The sequence below is a fragment of the Trachypithecus francoisi genome, unplaced genomic scaffold, assembly GCF_009764315.1.
Source record: "Trachypithecus francoisi isolate TF-2019V2 unplaced genomic scaffold, Tfra_2.0 Lachesis_group11, whole genome shotgun sequence".
Taxonomy (NCBI): Eukaryota; Metazoa; Chordata; class Mammalia; order Primates; family Cercopithecidae; genus Trachypithecus; species Trachypithecus francoisi.
In genome coordinates this window covers 98,783,766-98,801,069 of record NW_022681456.1, presented here as the reverse complement: position 1 = coordinate 98,801,069, position 17,304 = coordinate 98,783,766, and the positions used below count along the sequence as shown (strand labels likewise).

Genomic DNA, 17,304 nt, shown 5'->3' with positions numbered 1-17,304 from the left:
ATCTAATGTGTTGAACTTCTAAGATACAATGGAATATTTTTAGTTTCAATACGCTGACAACTGAAACACTTTTATCTTCCTGGAAGTGGATATAGATAGTGACTTCAGAATAGTCTTAAATATGTTTCATTTAAGCTAGTGTTAGATTTGATGGCATTTCCCAAATGCCCACAGGAGTGGGAAAATGAAGGGATAAGGAATGAAAGAAAGGAGAGCAGCCAGGTGCGGTGGCTCACACCTGTGTAATCCCAGCACTTTGGAAGGCCAAGGTGAGTGGATTGCTTGAGTCCAGGAGTTGAAGACCAACCTGAGCAATGTGGCAAAACCCCATCTCTACTAAAAATACAAAAAATTAGCTGGTGTGGTGTCATGCACCACCAGCTACTCGGGAGGCTAAGGTGGGAGGATCGCTTGAGCCTGGGAGGCAGAGGTTGCAGTGAGCTGAGATCACACCACAGCACTCCAGGCTAGGTGACAGAGGCTGTCTCAAAAATTATACATATGTGTGTGTATGTGTGTATATGTGTGTGTATGTATGCATATATACATATATCTTAAAGGCAGCTTTTCTTTATTCACTTAGAACTGAATGGTGAACTCAGAAAATTCTTTTTTGTGGCTACTCAGTTTACTATAATATAAGAAAAAAATGTGAAAAAAATGGAACTGTTCAATTAAAAAATTCAGTGTGCCAGGCTCACTCTCCTCGGCACCAGAAACATAGAAATGGACTAAACAAGCCCTATCAACAAAGCCTCAGTCTGCTGAGGGGTGAGAGACATACATAAATTGACATAATGTGGTACAGTAAGTGCTTTGGAAATATAGATGACTGGGCCAGGTGCAGTGGTTCACACTTGCTATCCCAGCACTTTGGGAGGCTATGGCAGAGGATCTCTCGAGCCCAGGAGTTCGAGACCAACCTGAGCAACGGGCAAAACCCCATCTCTACAAAAAATGTAAAAGTTCGCTGGGTGTGGTGGCACTTGCTTGTGGTCCCCACTACTCAGGAGGCTTAGGTGGGAGGATTGTTTGAACCCAGAAGGTCGAGGCAGCAGTGAGCTATGATCCTGCTACTTCACTCTCACCTGGGCCACAGAGCTGAGCCCTTGTCTCAAAAAAAAAAAAAAAAAAGAAAGAAAGAAAGAAGAAAAAAAAAGGAAATGCAGATGAAGAAGCAGTTGTGCCCCAGGAGTACTAGTTGAGGGCCAGGCTGCTGAGAAGCAGTTGAAGTATCCTTGAAGCAAGGATGGGAGATTGCTGGGTGAGATCAAAGATGCGGTGGGATGGGGATGAGTGAAAGTGTGAGCAATGAGTAGAGGCAAGACTGTAGATGCTGCATTTGGGGGAATATTTCTGACTGCATAATCAGAGGTCAGAATGGCTAGAGAAATTAATGTAGAGGTACAAGGCTAGATTTAAAAGAGTAAGCTAAGAGCAGACTACAATGGCCTTTTGAATGCCTGTTAAGAATGTACATATTTTTTTCCTGAAAACATTAGAGACTTTTTTTAAAAGTTTGAAAGTTTAAAAAGTTTAAAAATCTTAAAAGGTTTTTAAAACATTTTAAGTTGCTAAAAGTGTAGAATTTTCATTGAAAAAGAGGAAAATTGGCAAAGCACAGAAAATACACACAAAAACCACACCTGTAATTCTACCAGTGAGAATTGCTTAGATATTTGATATTCTAGCTTGTTTTTATGAGCTGTTTGAAAAAACATACTTGATCGCATAATGTATGGTCGTTCTATATCCTGTTTTGTTGGGTTATACATAGGTATTTCCCTCATATTAATTCAGACTTTCCATAAGCCTAATATTATCTGGCCTTAGAAACAATTGAAGCATGGAAGTGACATGATGACACATGTGTGGGTTTTTGAAAAATGAGTCAGATGAAAGGGAAAACAGATGGAGCAGGACACATGGTTAGGAAGCAACTGCACTAGTCCAGGTGTGAGATGAAGGGGTCCTGGATGAGGCAGAGGGTGAGAGACAAGGAAGATTCTGAGGACCTTGTGGGTAGAGGTGGGGATTAAGTCAGGTTTAACTCCTAGGCTGGATGAATTGGCAGATGGTGTGCCATTGAATGAGCTACAAGAGAATGGAAGGCAGAACCTATTCTATGGGCAAAAAAAAAAAAATTACATTTTAACATACTGAATTGAGGGGCCTCTTGGAAGTCCGGGTGTAGATGTGTTACAGAAATGGAATATTCTGGGCCTGGTGCAGTGGCTCACGCCTGTAATCCCAGCACTTTAGGAGGCCAAGGTGGTGGGATCACCTGAGGTCAGGAGTTCAAGATCAGCCTGGCCAATATGGTGAAACCCCATCTCTACTAAAAACACAAAAATTAGCTGGGTGTGGTGGCACGCACCTGTAGTCCCAGCTGCTCCGGAGGCTGAGGCAGATGAATTGCTTAAATTCTGGAGGTGGAGGTTGCAGTGAGCCGAGGTCACGCCGTTACACTCCAGCCTGGGTGACAGAGTGAGACTGTTTCAAAAAAAAAAAAAAAAAAAAAACGGAATATTTTGGAAGCATTACAATTTACAGGTTAAGCATGAAGGCTTTGGAATAAAAAGACCTGAGTTCGAATCCCGGCCCCGTCACTTACTAGCTAGGTGACCACTGACACATCACATTTTGTATAATTAAAAATTTTTAATGGTTATTTTATTTTGTTTTATCTATTTATTTTGAGACAGGGTCTCAGTCTGTTGCCCAGGCTGCCAGGCTGGAGTGCAGTGGCGCTATCTCGGCTCACTGCAACCTCCACCTCCTAGGTTCAGGCAATTCTCCTTCCTCAGCCTCCCGTGTACCTGGGACTATAGGCATGCGCCACCACGCCTGGCTAATTTTCGTATTTTTTGTAGAGACGGGTTTTCACCATGTTGCCCAGGCTGGTCTTGAATTCCTGAGCTCAAGTGATCCACCTGCCTCAGCCTCCCAAAGTGCAGACAGGTGTGAGCCACCGTGTCTGGCCAGACACATCACTTTAACAAACTCACCAGGCCATGGCTTCCTGACATGTTGAAATCATCGAGATGACAGGAAGGAAAGTAATGGTGTGGGTTTGAGAGAAGGAAGTAGAGTTGCTAATTAGGTTAGTTTTGTACTCTTACACTAAGTTTATAGTTCCTGCAAAACATCCATTTGGAGATATTAATTAAGCAAGTGGAACTATGGATCCAGAGCCCAGGAAAGGGTAAGAATGTAAGAGGATGTGCATGAGGGTGTGATTAACGTTGGCAAAGTAGAATGTGTAGGAACAGGAAATGGGCCAGGAGTTGAGCTGTGAAGCACAAACAATAGAAAAGGATGTTTAATAAATTGTCTAAGAGGAAAAAGAAGAGAGAACTGTGTTTTGGAACCACAGGGATGGAGGGGAATGGGGTGGGGGTGCAGGCATATTGGTAAGCTCTAAGGAAAAAAGTATGGTCAGCATTTAGAATATGGAACTAGGAGTTAACTTGGAGACCTAGGCCTTTAGTAGGACTTGATAGCTAACTAGCTGTATACCAGTATATAACTTGGTGGACTTGGGTAATTGAACAAAGTTGAGCAAATGTATATTGCACATAGGCTATGGGCAAGGCACTGCAGTAAATCCAAAGAAGAAACTTATAGTTGAGATGGAGAGTTAAGACAACAAATGACCATTACTCAAGATATCCTGAGATAAAGAGAAAAGGCCTCACTCATAAAACTAAGGTTTACATCATGGCTATTAGTGTGAATTCGCTGTTGTTAGCAGAAACAGAGAAGTCATGGAGAATCTAGGATGGACTGAGGGACCACAGCACCAAGGTAGTTTGCAGGCTTTGTGATTGAAATGTCGATTTGGGCAGTGCCCTGTCCAGACCAGTAGGAAGTCCTCCGGGTGCAAGACTTGGAGCTTAGAAAAGGTGGCTATTGTGGCAACTGTGACCATGATTCTGAGAGCCTCGGGCAAAGACTGTTGGGCCAGTCAGAAGTCTTCCCAGCATTGCTGAGTGGCCTGGAATTCAAGAAAGAGAAAAAGCAGACTTGGAACGGGAATTAGCCAGGATCAGCAAGTCAGCAGTGCCAAGAGAACAAAGGATGGGGTTTAACAGAATGTTGAGTTGAACCAGGAGAATTGGGAAAGATCAGGTGCTTGGAGGTCACAGCGTGTAGAAAGACCCAGTTTAGTGTGAGTGTGAGAGAAATGGAAAGCTAAAATCTTGCTTTGTATGGGTTTAAAAACAAATTAAAAAGCTGGATACCGTAACCTAGTGGTCAGGAGCACAGGCTCAAGAGCCAGGTCCTCTAGATTTGAATCCCACTCAAGCAGTTACTAGCTCTGTGACCTTGAACAGATTACTTCAGCCTCCCTGTGCCTCAGTTTCCTCATCTGTAAAATGGAGATAGCGTATCTACCTTGTAACATTATGAGGTATAGATCATGTACTAGTTGTAAAATGCTTTAGAACAGTGCCTTGGCACGTAAAAGCTATGTGTTTATTAATTAAACATCCTGTTTCCTCACTTGTGAATCAAGATCAATAGACTCAAGACCTGAGATGTCATTTAATAGATCCAAATTTCAACACATTCTGCCAGATTAATATGAGCCCTCTCTTTCAGTTCTCCCACTGTGAGATACACAGAGATCAGTTTGCATACCACCTCTTTTTTAACCTAGGGTTCCTGTATTTTGTTTCTCCTGCTTGAGGACCGTTGGTTGTTACCACATGATGTACTCTCATTAGTGTGTACAAAGTTCTAACTTAAGGGAATTAACGTAAAGCATTTATAAATGACTGAGATACTTCGATGACTAAGTCTTTAGATAGGTTAATTCAGTTATTTAAAGTGTATACATAAACTCAGTTTTTCTTGGTGCCTGTTCTTTAATTTCTATAAAACTCAAAGGACTCTTTAGTGTAACTTATATTACGTGGATTATAAGAAGACCAAAGTTGTTCTCTCTTCACTACCACTTACTTCCTGTCTGATCTTGTGCAAGTAACCAAACTTTTCTTCTTTGTGCAACCTCTATTTCCCCCTCCTCCCCGACATGTCATGAAAGAATGTAATTGAAACCTTCAGATTAAAAGCTCTCACTTTTTTTTTTTTTTTGGCACGGAGTCTCACTCTGTCACCCAGGCTGGAGTGCAGTGGTGCGATCTTAGCTCACTGCAAGCTCCAACTCCTGGATTCACGCCATTCTCCTGCCTCAGCCACCTAAGTAGCTGGGACTACAGGCGTCCGCCACCACACCCAGCTAATTTTTTGTATTTTTAGTAGAGACGGGGTTTCACCGTGTTAGCCAAGATGGTCTCGATCTCCTGACCTCGTGATCCACCCATCTCAGCCTCCCAAAGTCCTGGGATTACAGACGTGAGCCACCGCGCTCGGCCTAAAAGCTCTCACTTTTAACTCTCCTTGAACCCAGGAGGCAGAGGTTGTAGTGAGCTGAGATCATGCCATTATCTGTTCGACCCTCTGGTTTCAAGTTTTGAATTGGCTAGTGTGGAAGACCTAAGTTTGGGAACATATTGGTGGTAGGTCACAAGGAGGCCTGGACTTACCTCCCAAAGCTTCTTGCAAGATCATGCTGAGCTGACAGCCTGTTGATGCTTATGACACTATATTATAAAGCAAAGAATGCCAGGCACAGTGGCTCATGCCTGAAATCCCAGCACTTTGGGAGGCCGAGGCGGGTGGATCACCTGAGGTCAGGAGTTCTAGACCAGCCTGGCCAACATGGTGAAACCCCGTCTCTACTAAAAATAACAAAAATTAGCCAGGCATGGTGGCAGGCACCTATAATCCCGGCTACTTGCGGGGGCCGAGGTAGGAGAATCACTCGAACCCGAGAGGCCGAGGTTGCAGTGAGTCGAGATCGCGCCATTGCACTCCAGCCTAAGGGACAAGAGCGAGACTTCGTCTCAAAAAAAAAAAAAAGCAAGGAGTAACATGTGCATATCATAAGTGAGTGTTCTCTCTCTCTCTCTCTCTTTTTAATAATGTGAGTCTGGTGATAAATTCCTTACTGTTAACAAATCTTTCTTGAGACCTCATGACCCTTTTGATGGCATTTATGACATGATCTTATTTGAACATGAAACCTGTGTTTTATTCCTCTATCTTCTGGTTTTCTTGTTCCCTAAATCCAGAGGGATTTCCCCTCGTGCAAAAGGCTGTAGCAGAGCAAGAACTTGGTTTTCACAGACCTGGGTTTGAATCCTGGCTCAGTCACTTACTAGCTGTGTGACTCTGGGCAAGTTACTTAACCTTGTGATGACACAGCTTCCTCATCTATAAAATGAGAGTGATAATACTTCTGCTTCACAGGTGGATTGGGATTACATGAGATAACTCGTGTGCAGCACATAGAATAGTGCACATAGTAAGTACTCATTAAATGGTAGTTGTCACCATCTCTGACTTGTAATAGCTTCCTTGATTTCCCAGCTCCTTACTTTCATGATAAAGAATCTGCAGAATTTTGGAATATCACAGAATGAAGATGTCTAATACAAGTAATAGGTTAGACCAATTATGTGACATTCAAATGTCCTTGTGACCTAATTTTAATTTAACAGCCTGCGGCCCCATTGAAGACTTCAGTGTGTGGCAAGACATATAAAATGACGTATCAAAGTGTTGATGCATCTGATAAATTGTGGCACAAAATCAAATATTCATTCCCTAAGTTGACTCAACTTCTTTACCAGAGGATGGGTTTTAGGGACCACAGAGATGCTTGTACCTATACAAAGGGTACACCCTCTTTTCCCATAGAAGAATATAATTAACTGACAGCAGATTTGAGTAGAAACTTGCCATGATTAATAATTGTTCATTCATGTCCTGTAAAAACCTGATAATTTACTTGTTTTGACTATAACCTCTAATAAATACATAGGAAAAGCTGCAAAGCCTTTTAGTAGCTTTTAGTATATGTTTTTAGGAAACTTATTCCTACCTAAAATGAAATCACATATGAGAACATGTGCTGAAGAGTCATAAAAAATAATATTGTCTGATTCATTTTAAAATAATTGAAGATTTTGCCTTTGAAGCATTTCTCAGGAAACTATAATTGTTTTTAGCATTTACAACATTCTTCCCAGAAGATCTGCTCCCCGACTTGGTAGTTTCGAGGCATGTAGCAGGGTGGATGGCACCAAGATTTTGAATCACTGGTGCCACCCAAGTGTTTCTGCCTATCCAGTTAATGAACTCTGTGAGCTGCAGTGGGGGCCCTTTGTTCTGCCTCCAGCCGTATGGGAGAGTCATGCCAAAAGGTCTGAAAAGAGCTGCAGGATCTGGTAGCATCTGCAAATGAGGAGGCAGGACTGACACTGCAGTATATTCATGAAGTAGTGGGCTATAGTGACTAACAACCAGGCTGAACCTAAGCCTAGAGAGAAAGGAGCAGATCTCTCTTAAAGGGTACTGGAGGTGTGAAGGCAGACAGTAACAGCCTAGGAAGTGTGTTACACAGAAAGAGGAAAGTTAATTGCATACTCTATTGTTGTTAAGAGGAATGTAACTTTTGGTGCTGATAGCCTCAATATCCTCTCATGTATTTTTATTTTGAGGCAGTACTCTGGGAATCACCTTTCAATTTATGAGTATAGTATTGTGTGTGTATTTGTAAGTTAAAAATTAATCTATTTATTTATTTATCATATTTTGAGACAGAGTCTCGCTCTGTCGCCCAGGCTGGGGTGCAATGGTGTGATCTCGGCTCACTGCAGCCTCCGCTTCCTGGGTTCAAGCGATTCTCCTACCTGAGGCTCCTGAGTAGCTGGGACTACAGGCGTGTGCCACCATTCCCAGCTAATTTTTGTATTTTTAGTAGAGATGGGATTTTAAAAGCATCTTACTTTTGATATCCCTATTTAAAATAAAGGGATATCAAAAGTAAGATGCTTTTAAAATCCCATTTTTGAAAAACTATAAATTATACTTTAATTATAAATTATGTTGAAAAGGCAAGCTTTTTTTCCTTAGACTTCAATAGAAGAAAATGGCATTATATATTAAATTAATAGTGCATGACTATTACTGTTTCCCAAAAGATTGCAAGAATAAATGGCTTCATGGTAAAGTGCTAAGCATGAGTAGTGGTTATATAACTTTGAGGTGCCCGATGTTAAGAAACAGTGTTTACCCATTTAGCTTTCCTAGTTAACAAAAATCCGGCTACAGCCCCGATGTACCAGCAATTTTAAAACTACTTTATTATTTATATGTAATTCTAATATAGTAATAAAGCCCCATGCATGCAAATAAATCATCTATTTCCCCTTAAATGTACTTATAGATGTGTTTTCTTAAATAAGTTTTTCAAGTTGGAGGCCACCATATTATTACTTCAAAATGACTGTATTTTGTATACCTAATAATTACTAAAATGCTGAAAAGTCTCTTTTTAATAGAACTTATGTTGGAAAAAAAGAATGTATAAATTAAAGTATATAGTAGTACCACTTTTCATTTTCAGGTGGATTTTGTAAGCAGATAGTTGGTGATTTGTCAGTCTGCCTGTTTACAGGCACATATCACAGTCTTGGGTTTTGTTGAAAGAAAGATGATAGTGAGAGCCAAGATATATCATGAATAGTAACTTAAAATTGTGTACTTGCCTATATGATACAGTTACTTTCTAACTCTAACCTTGGGTAAGTAACCTGGCCTCTTTGAGCCTCTGGATTTTGTTTGTTGTATGTGTGCTATCTATAAAATAGAAATAATAATGGTATTTATTGTTGTAAGGATTAATCAGTTTATGTAAAATAATTATAATGGAGTCTGGCATACAGTAATCAGTGAATAAGTGTTAGCTTTTATTATTATGGTGATATTATTGCTGTTTTGGTTGACCTAAAGCAAGGCACAATTAGTCCATGATTTACTCATCTCCATCTCAAAATCCCTAGTAACTTTTCTGCAAACCTATATGTAAGTGAGTGATTAAACCATATGTTGTCAGCAAACTTACGTTTTGCTTATCTTTGTGTTGGCTTTGTCAGGGTTAGGGACCTAACATGTAGAAGACCGTCTGTGTGGAGAGAGCATAGCTTTTGCTAATAACTGCTGGCATCCCCCTTGGATTTTGCAAAATCTGACCAGGATATCCACAATTGCCAAGTTCAGCTAAAGCATGCTTTGCAGTCAGCAGATTGTTCTGATAAGCTTCCTATTTAAGATCCTGTAGGATTGTGGAAGACCTCAGGGGTGACTTCATTGCATAGCATTAATACATAGTAAGATCTGTTAGTTAACATATTCTCTGATTCATGAAAGATGTATTATTTTATCATGGCACAAGTTCTGCCAGGTTGGTGTCTTTAAAGATATTGTCATAATTAGAATCAGGGCCGGGCGCGGTGGCTCAAGCCTGTAATCCCAGCGCTTTGGGAGGCTGAGACGGGCGGATCACGAGGTCAGGAGTTCGAGACCATCCTGGCTAACACGGTGAAACCCCATCTCTACTAAAAAAAATACAAAAAGCTAGCCGGGCGAGGTGGCTGGCGCCTGTAGTCCCAGCTACTCGGGAGGCTGAGGCAGGAGAATGGCGTAAACCCGGGAGGCGGAGCTTGCCGTGAGCTGAGATCCGGCCACTGCACTCCAGCCTGGGCGACAGAGCGAGACTCCGTCTCAAAAAAAAAAAAAAAAGCATAATTAGAATCAGAACATAGGGTATGAGTGAGTCAAAACGATACATCACCACTATCAGAATAAAACCAAGGGCTTGAAAAGAATAAACTACTGTTACTAATAACAACATGCATGTATTTCAAATGAATTTTGCTGAATGACAGAAACAAGACTAAGAAGGCACATGCATTTACATGACATAGAAAAGGAAAGATCAGTAGGTACCAGGATCTGATGATAGAAGGATAGGGGGTTGATTGCAAAGGGGCACAAGAATAGTTGAGGCATGATGGAAATATTCCATATCTTAGTTATGGTAGTGGTTATATCAGAGGTTCTCAGCCTGTGGGTCACAGACTGGTACCGGCTGGTCTGTGGCGTATTTGGGATGGGGCCGCACAGCAGGAGGTGAATAGTGGGACAGACGAGCAAGCAAGTGAAGCTTCATCTGTATTTCCAGGCTTGCTCCCTATCACTCACATTACCATCTGAGCTCCACCTCCTGTCAGATCAGCAGCAGCATTAGATTCTCACAGGAACTTGAACGCTGTTGTGAACTTCGCATGTGAGGGATCTAGGTTACCCACTCCTTATGAGAATCTAACGACTGACGATCTGTCACTGTCTCCCATCACTCCCAGATGGGACTGCCTAGTTGCAGGAAAACAAGCTCAGGTCTCCCACTGATTCAACATTATGGTGAGTTGTATAATTACTTCCTTATATATTACAATGTAATAATAATAGAAATAAAGTGCACAATAAATGTAATGTTCTTGAATCATCCTGAAACCTCTCCCCACCCCAACCCAGTCAATGGAAAAATTGTCTTCCACAAAACCGGTCCCTGGTGCCAAAAAGGATGGGGAAGTCTGGGTTACATTATCACATGTATTTGTCAAAACTCCTGGAACTATGCACCAAAAAGGGCGAATTTTACTGTTTATAAATTATGCCTCAACCGTTCTTGCTTAGAAAAGCAAAACAGGCTGGGCACAGTGGCTCATGCCTGTAATCCCAGCACTTTGGGAGGCCAAAGCAGGTAGAACACGAGGTCAGGAGTTCGAGACCAGCCTGGCCAGCATGATGAAACCCCGTCTCTACTAAAAATACAAAAAATTAGCTGGGCATGGTGGTGTGCACCTGTAGTTTCAGCTACTTGGGAGCTGAGGCAGGAGAATTACTTAAACCCAGCAGGTGGAGGTTGCAGTGAGCCGAGATCACGCCACTGCACTCCAGCCTGGGTGACAGAGTGAGACTCCGTCTCAAAAAAAAAAAAAAAAACAGTAAAATAAAACAAAGGGCTTACAACGTTGATACAGGGGAGTATTTCCTGTGAATATTCCTGTATCTTCCTCTGAAATGTTGATAGGTATATTGTGTATTTACTATGCGTTTATGTTTACTTATTACAGTTTGGAAAGTCACGTTTTTATCCCACAATGTATTTAAGTTTTATCTCTTTCTCCTTATAAGTAGTAATTGCTTAAAAATTACTTAGGTTTTTAAATTTCATGGAGTATCCTGCATATGTTTCATATATCAATCAGGATACTTCTGGCCACAAGTAACATTTAGCCTGGCCTAAACAATAATGAAGTGTATTGATTTCATTCCTGTGGTTATGGGCTGGTTGCTCATAGCACTTAAGCCTCCATACACTCTCATTTTCTGGGAACCCCAAAAAGAGATGTCTTCCCATTGGCTCTGCCTTAAGAATAGGAAGCTACCGGCCGGGCACGGTGGCTCAAGCCTGTAATCCCAGCACTTTGGGAGGCCGAGATGGGCGGATCACGAGGTCACAAGATCAAGACCATCCTGGCTAACACGGTGAAACCCCGTCTCTACTAAAAAATACAAAAAACTAGCTGGGCCAGTTGGCGGCGCCTGTAGTCCCAGCTACTCGGGAGGCTGAGGCAGGAGAATGGCGTGAACCCAGGAGGCGGAGCTTGCAGTGAGCTGAGATCCGGCCACTGCACTCCAGCCTGGGCGACAGAGCGAGACTCTGTCTTGGAAAAAAAAAAAAAAAAAGGAATAGGAAGCTACCTATTGCCAAAGCCAAAGCCTTTAGCGTATATTTCCTCATATCTCATCTCCAGAACCAATCACTGTGTACTTGGATTCTTACACTATTCAGGGCTCCACCTTTTGATCTGGAAATAAGGTCTGTTTCCCTAGAGGAACTGACTGTATAATAGTAATATATACACTAACCCAACGTGGATACTATTAAGAAATGAGGGGTGGGAAATATGCCAGGCTGGCAACCAACAGTGCCAATACTTTATCCCGAATTATATTAAGTTAAACCAAAACTTTGACTCATTGTGCAACTAGATGACTACATAGTTCTTATATCTGTGTTTCTGAGACCACAGATTATTTAAACAGTATTATATTGCTTTACCTGAGGACTTCACCTAAAAATACCTCATTTCAATGCCACTGTAAGAAGCAACACATTAACTTTATATATTAGAATGGATCTTGTATGTAAAGTGTAAAGCATGAAGTAGATCTTATGAGGTGAACACAGTGAAGTATTCGTAGAACTTAGTAGCATTTATACACAGTTTAAAATGTAGTATTTATACATAAGTTAGACACTGGCTTAAAATATACTTTGGTCTACTTTGCTTCTAGAGTTTTGCCTATACTTTATAAGCTCCTACAGAGAAAGGGAGGGCATTTCAGCAAAGTAGTAGATAGAAAGTTTTCAATACAAAGATTTGCATACGAAACACAGAATGCCTTCTAATAGGACCAAGCCCAAGGGCTTTGAATAGTTGAAGAAGGCTCCATGGACAAGAATTGGAAATGCAACCATCAAAAGAAAAGTGTCTTAGATGCCTAGAGAGCTGCAATAGCAAGAGCATATGCCAGGCAGAGGATGGAAAGAAGAAAGGTTTAGAGATGGCCAGGGACACATTTGGATGGTAATCAAACATGCATTTGAGTGATGTGTTTGGAGGGAATGGTGCCTGTGATGATAGAATGAGAAGGAAGTTTGAGGAAGTGAGTAGAGATCTGAATAACCCTGAATGTACACAGTATGGATTATATCCTGTCAGTGAGAAGAAGACGAACGAAGGCTTTTCTTTCTGTGAAAGTAGAATTATGTGTGCAATGCAAAGTGTTTTGTTTTGTTTTTTTTTAAGTTTAGAATTTTCTTTTCACTTTAAGATAAATAACCCTAGAAAGTACTTGGAAGGAGCCAGGCGCGGTGGCTCATGCCTGTAATCCCAGCACTTTGGGAGGCTGAGGGGGGCAGATCACCTGAGGTCAGGAGTTTGAGACCAGGCTGACCAACATGGGAGAAGCCCTGTCTCTACTTAAAATAACAAAATTAGCCGGGCGTAGTGGCTCATGCCTGTAATCCCAGCTACTTAGGAGGCTGAGGCAGAAGAATCACTTGAACCCAGGAGGCAGAGGTTGCAGTGAGCCAAGATCACGCCATTGTGCTCCAGCTTGGGCAACAAGAGGAAAATGCTGTCTCAAAAAAAAAGAGAGAAGTACTTGGAAGGATATAACTTTGTTATATATTTTTCTCAGAGCAGAAATCTTAGCATATACATTAGAAAGATTTCCACAAAACAACTGATAAAATACAAAAATAATAACATTCAGAGACAATGGCTTAATTATTTGGAAATACTGTTTCTTTTTAGTATTTATAAGGATTAATTCATTCTTGACAATGCTTTATAAATGTGGAACAAAGAAAAGTTTTAGAAAGATTTCTCATACGGCAATATACAAGGTAAGAACCACAAAATATTGGAATCAGATCATTTGATAGCTATTGATTGGGCTGGGCTTGAGAAGAGATGAGCAAAACAGGGTGGCAGTGTTGACAGCTTAAAGGATGAATGCTAAATTTAGACATAGTATCATAAGTAGGACTTGGTAGCAGTTAGGATGCCATAGTAGAGAACAAAGTTTAATTCAAGGTTCCAAAGCCAGGTAACTGTACCATTACCAGGAAGAGAAAATTAGGAGTTAGTAGTAGGGTAGGAGTTTCTCAGAAAAGATGAATTTGGACTTGTGTTGTCAGCATGTCAAAGTAGTAATAAATGTCCAGCGATAGTTAGGTATATGATTGCTACTCATTCATTCATTTGTTCAGCAATATTGTATTGAATACCAGTGTTTTTATTGAAGCATTGTAGTAGGCACAGGAGATACAGCAGCTAGCAAGAAAAAAATGTTTCTGTCATCATGAAACTGGCAGGGTTATAGAAATATATTTAAGGGTTAAATAAATACATACTGAACAAATAAAGTGGGATTTAATGGAAAATAATATGGGCAGACAGAGGTGAGGGGGAGCATAAATGAAACAAGATTGACAATGAGTTGATACTTGTTGAATCTGGATGGGCATGTGGGAGTTCGCTCTACTATTTTCTGGATTATTTGATTGAAGTTTTTCTTTCTGTTTTTTTGAGATAGGGTCTTGCTCTCTCGCCCAGGCTAGAGTGCAGTGGCACAGTCATGGCTTACGTGGCCTCAGCCTCCTCCCATCTCCACCTCCCAAGTAGCTGGGACTACAGACATGCGCTACCACACCTGTGCTCAAGTGATCCTCCTTCCTCTACCTCCCAGTGTGTTGGAATTATAGGCATGAGCCACTGCGCTAGCCTAATAAAATATTTTTAAAAAAATAAAAACTTAATGAATGTATAGAGCTGATAATCAGACAAGATGTCTGAGTGATAACATTTCCAAAGAGTAGCCTGAGAAAGATGGAAAAATGAAGAAAGAGTAATGCTAGAAACTGAAAAAGATAAAAGATTTCCAGGAAAAAGGTAGATATGATAGTGGTAATGGCTGCAGAGGTCAAAGGAGAAACTATAGTTTAAATCCAGCTGCTTGCTAATTTCTAGTTTTTTTCGTTTCTGATTTGACATCTCTTCATGGCTGAAAGAACTGAGTAACTGAAAAGCTTGACAAAACTGTTTCGATCAAATCATTTGAAGAGGTGTTTTTTACTTTAGAAATATTGTCCAAGGTATCTTTCCTAATGTGTGAATATCTGTTCAATTTTTAGGAGACTAATGAGCAAAAACTTCACAAAATAGCCAATGAACTTTTGCTTACCGAAAGAGCTTATGTCAACCGACTTGACCTCTTAGATCAGGTAAGATTTTCTTTCTCAGAATTATTTGATATTTTGGCATTGTACATCATTTTAACCTAGTAATTAAAGTATTTTAGAAACTGCATGAAGGAAGGACCTGTTTTTGACTAGTAAAAGGTACTTGCTCAAGGAAATCTCTAGCACTTTCAGCTTGGTCAGGTACAGGCATTTTCTAATTTGTAAACAGTAGAGGTATCTCCCTGTATGAATCACAAAACGTGTTTATCAGGTGTCCTGTAAACTTAAACACTAGTCTGTTTCTTGACCTTTCATTGTCATCCTAAGGACCATGTTACCATTATAATCTAAGTAAGATATTGATGATTCTAATGCTAAGAATCATTGATTCTGTTTGCCTCATTTGCTATCTAGCGTTATGCAAGTGATCCAAGCTGGTGTAGTCATAGGCCAGAAGGGATTTTGAAAGTTCACTTGTTCAACCTTGTATGAAACATTTAATATAGTAGCTGGCATAAAGTTGCCCAGCTGATATTAGTTTAATGTGTGAATCTACTTTATCATATTTTGTACTTTCATCATGGAACCTTGAGTATCATTTCAAATATACACTTGCAAAGTCTAAGAACATATTATAAGAATAACTTTTGAAAACTAAGGCATCTTTTTTTGTGTTTTGGTTTTTTTGAGACGGAGTCTGGACCTGTCGCCCAGGCTGTAGCGCAATGGCACGATCTTGGCTCACTGCAACCTCCACCTCCCGGGTTCAAGTGATTCCCCTGCCTCAGCCCCCCGAGTAGCTGGAAATACAGGCATGCACCACCAAGCCCGGCTAATTTTTTGTATCTTTAGTAGAGATGGGGTTTCACCATTTTGGCCAGGCTGGTCTTAAACTCCTGACCTTGTGATCCTCCCACCTCAGCCTCTCAAAGTGCTGGGATTACAGGCGTGAGCCACCACCCCCGGCCACTAAGGCACCTTAATCCTGTTTCAGCAATAAATAGGACAAATGGTTGATTGCCCATACAGACTCCTTGTTAGAAGAGAAAGCTGCCATGTTAGAGTGTTACTTGTAAGAACTGTCCCACTTCTGCTGCTGGAAACTGGAATTTCATGGAAACAGGCAATCTTGTGTGTACCTCCTTATCATTAGTTTCAGAAGTGAACTGCTTGCCTGCTAGGGTGAGCTGTGGGAAGCCATTTTAAGGCTTATGCTCTTTGAAAGAATGAGTTTAGGGGGGGCGGAGCAAGATGGCCAAATAGGAACAGCTCCAGTCTCCAACTCCCAGCGCGAGCGACACAGAAGACCGGTGATTTCTGCATTTTCAACTGAGGTACTGGGGTCATCTCACTAGGGAGTGCCGGACAATTGGTGCTGGTCAGCTGCTGCAGCCCTACCAGTGAGAGCTGAAGCAGGGCGAGGCATCGCCTCACCTGGGAAGCGCAAGGGGGAAGGGAATCCCTTTTCCTAGCCAGGGGAACTGAGACACACAACACCTGGAAAATCGGGTAACTCCCACCCCAATACTGCACTTTAAGCAAACGGGCACACCAGGAGAATATATCCCACACCTGACTGGGAGGGTCCCACGCCCACGGAGCCTCCCTCATTGCTAACACAGCAGTCTGTGATCTAACCGCAAGGCAGCAGCGAGGCTGGGGGAGGGGCGCCCACCATTGCTGAGGCTTAAGTAGGTAAACAAAGCCGCTGGGAAGCTGGAACTGGGTGGAGCTCACAGCAGCTCAAGGAAACCTGCCTGTCTCTGTAGACACCACCTCTGGGGACAGGGCACAGCTAAACAACAACAACAAAAAAGCAGCAGAACCTCTGCAGACGCAAACGACTCTGTCTGACAGCTTTGAAGAGAGCAGTGGATCTCCTAACACTGACGTTGAGATCTGAGAAGGCACAGACTGCCTGCTCAAGTGGGTCCCTGACCCCTGAGTAGCCCAACTGGGAGATATCCCCCACTAGGGGCAGTCTGACACCCCACACCTCACAGGGTGGAGTACACCCCTGAGAGGAAGCTTCCAAAGGAAGAATCAGACAGGTACACTCACTGTTCAGCAATAGTCTATCTTCTGCAACCTCTGCTGCTGATACCCAGGCAAACAGGGTCTGGAGTGGACCTCAAGCAATCTCCAACAGACCTACAGCTGAGGGTCCTGACTGTCAGAAGGAAAACTATCAAACAGGAAGGACACCTATACCAAAACCCCATCAGTACGTCACCATCATCAAAGACCAGAGGCAGATAAAACCACAAAGATGGGGAAAAAGCAGGGCAGAAAAGCGGAAATTCAAAAAATAAGAGCGCATCTCCCCCTGCAAAGGAGCGCAGCCCATCGCCAGCAACGGATCAAAGCTGGTCAGAGAATGACTTTGACGAGATGAGAGAAGAAGGCTTCAGTCCATCAAACTTCTCAGAGCTAAAGGAGGAATTACGTACCCAGCACAAGAAACTAAAAATCTTGAAAAAAGAGTGGAAGAATTGACAGCTAGACTAATTAATGCAGAGAAGGTCATACACGAAATGACAGAGATGAAAACCATGACACGAGAAATACGT

The 17,304-nt window shown here is 41.8% G+C and overlaps 1 protein-coding gene across 4 annotated transcripts in view; it reads left to right on the top strand.

The window, feature by feature from the left end:
* The window catches only part of FGD4 (FYVE, RhoGEF and PH domain containing 4), a 263,419-nt gene that overhangs the window by 192,702 nt on the left and 53,413 nt on the right, over positions 1–17,304 (top strand). For all 4 annotated transcript variants that reach the window (XM_033222467.1, XM_033222469.1, XM_033222470.1 and 1 more), the window contains exon 5: positions 14,687–14,776. In XM_033222467.1, the coding sequence (XP_033078358.1) occupies positions 14,687–14,776 (90 nt within the window). The remainder of the gene's footprint in view (positions 1–14,686; positions 14,777–17,304) is intronic.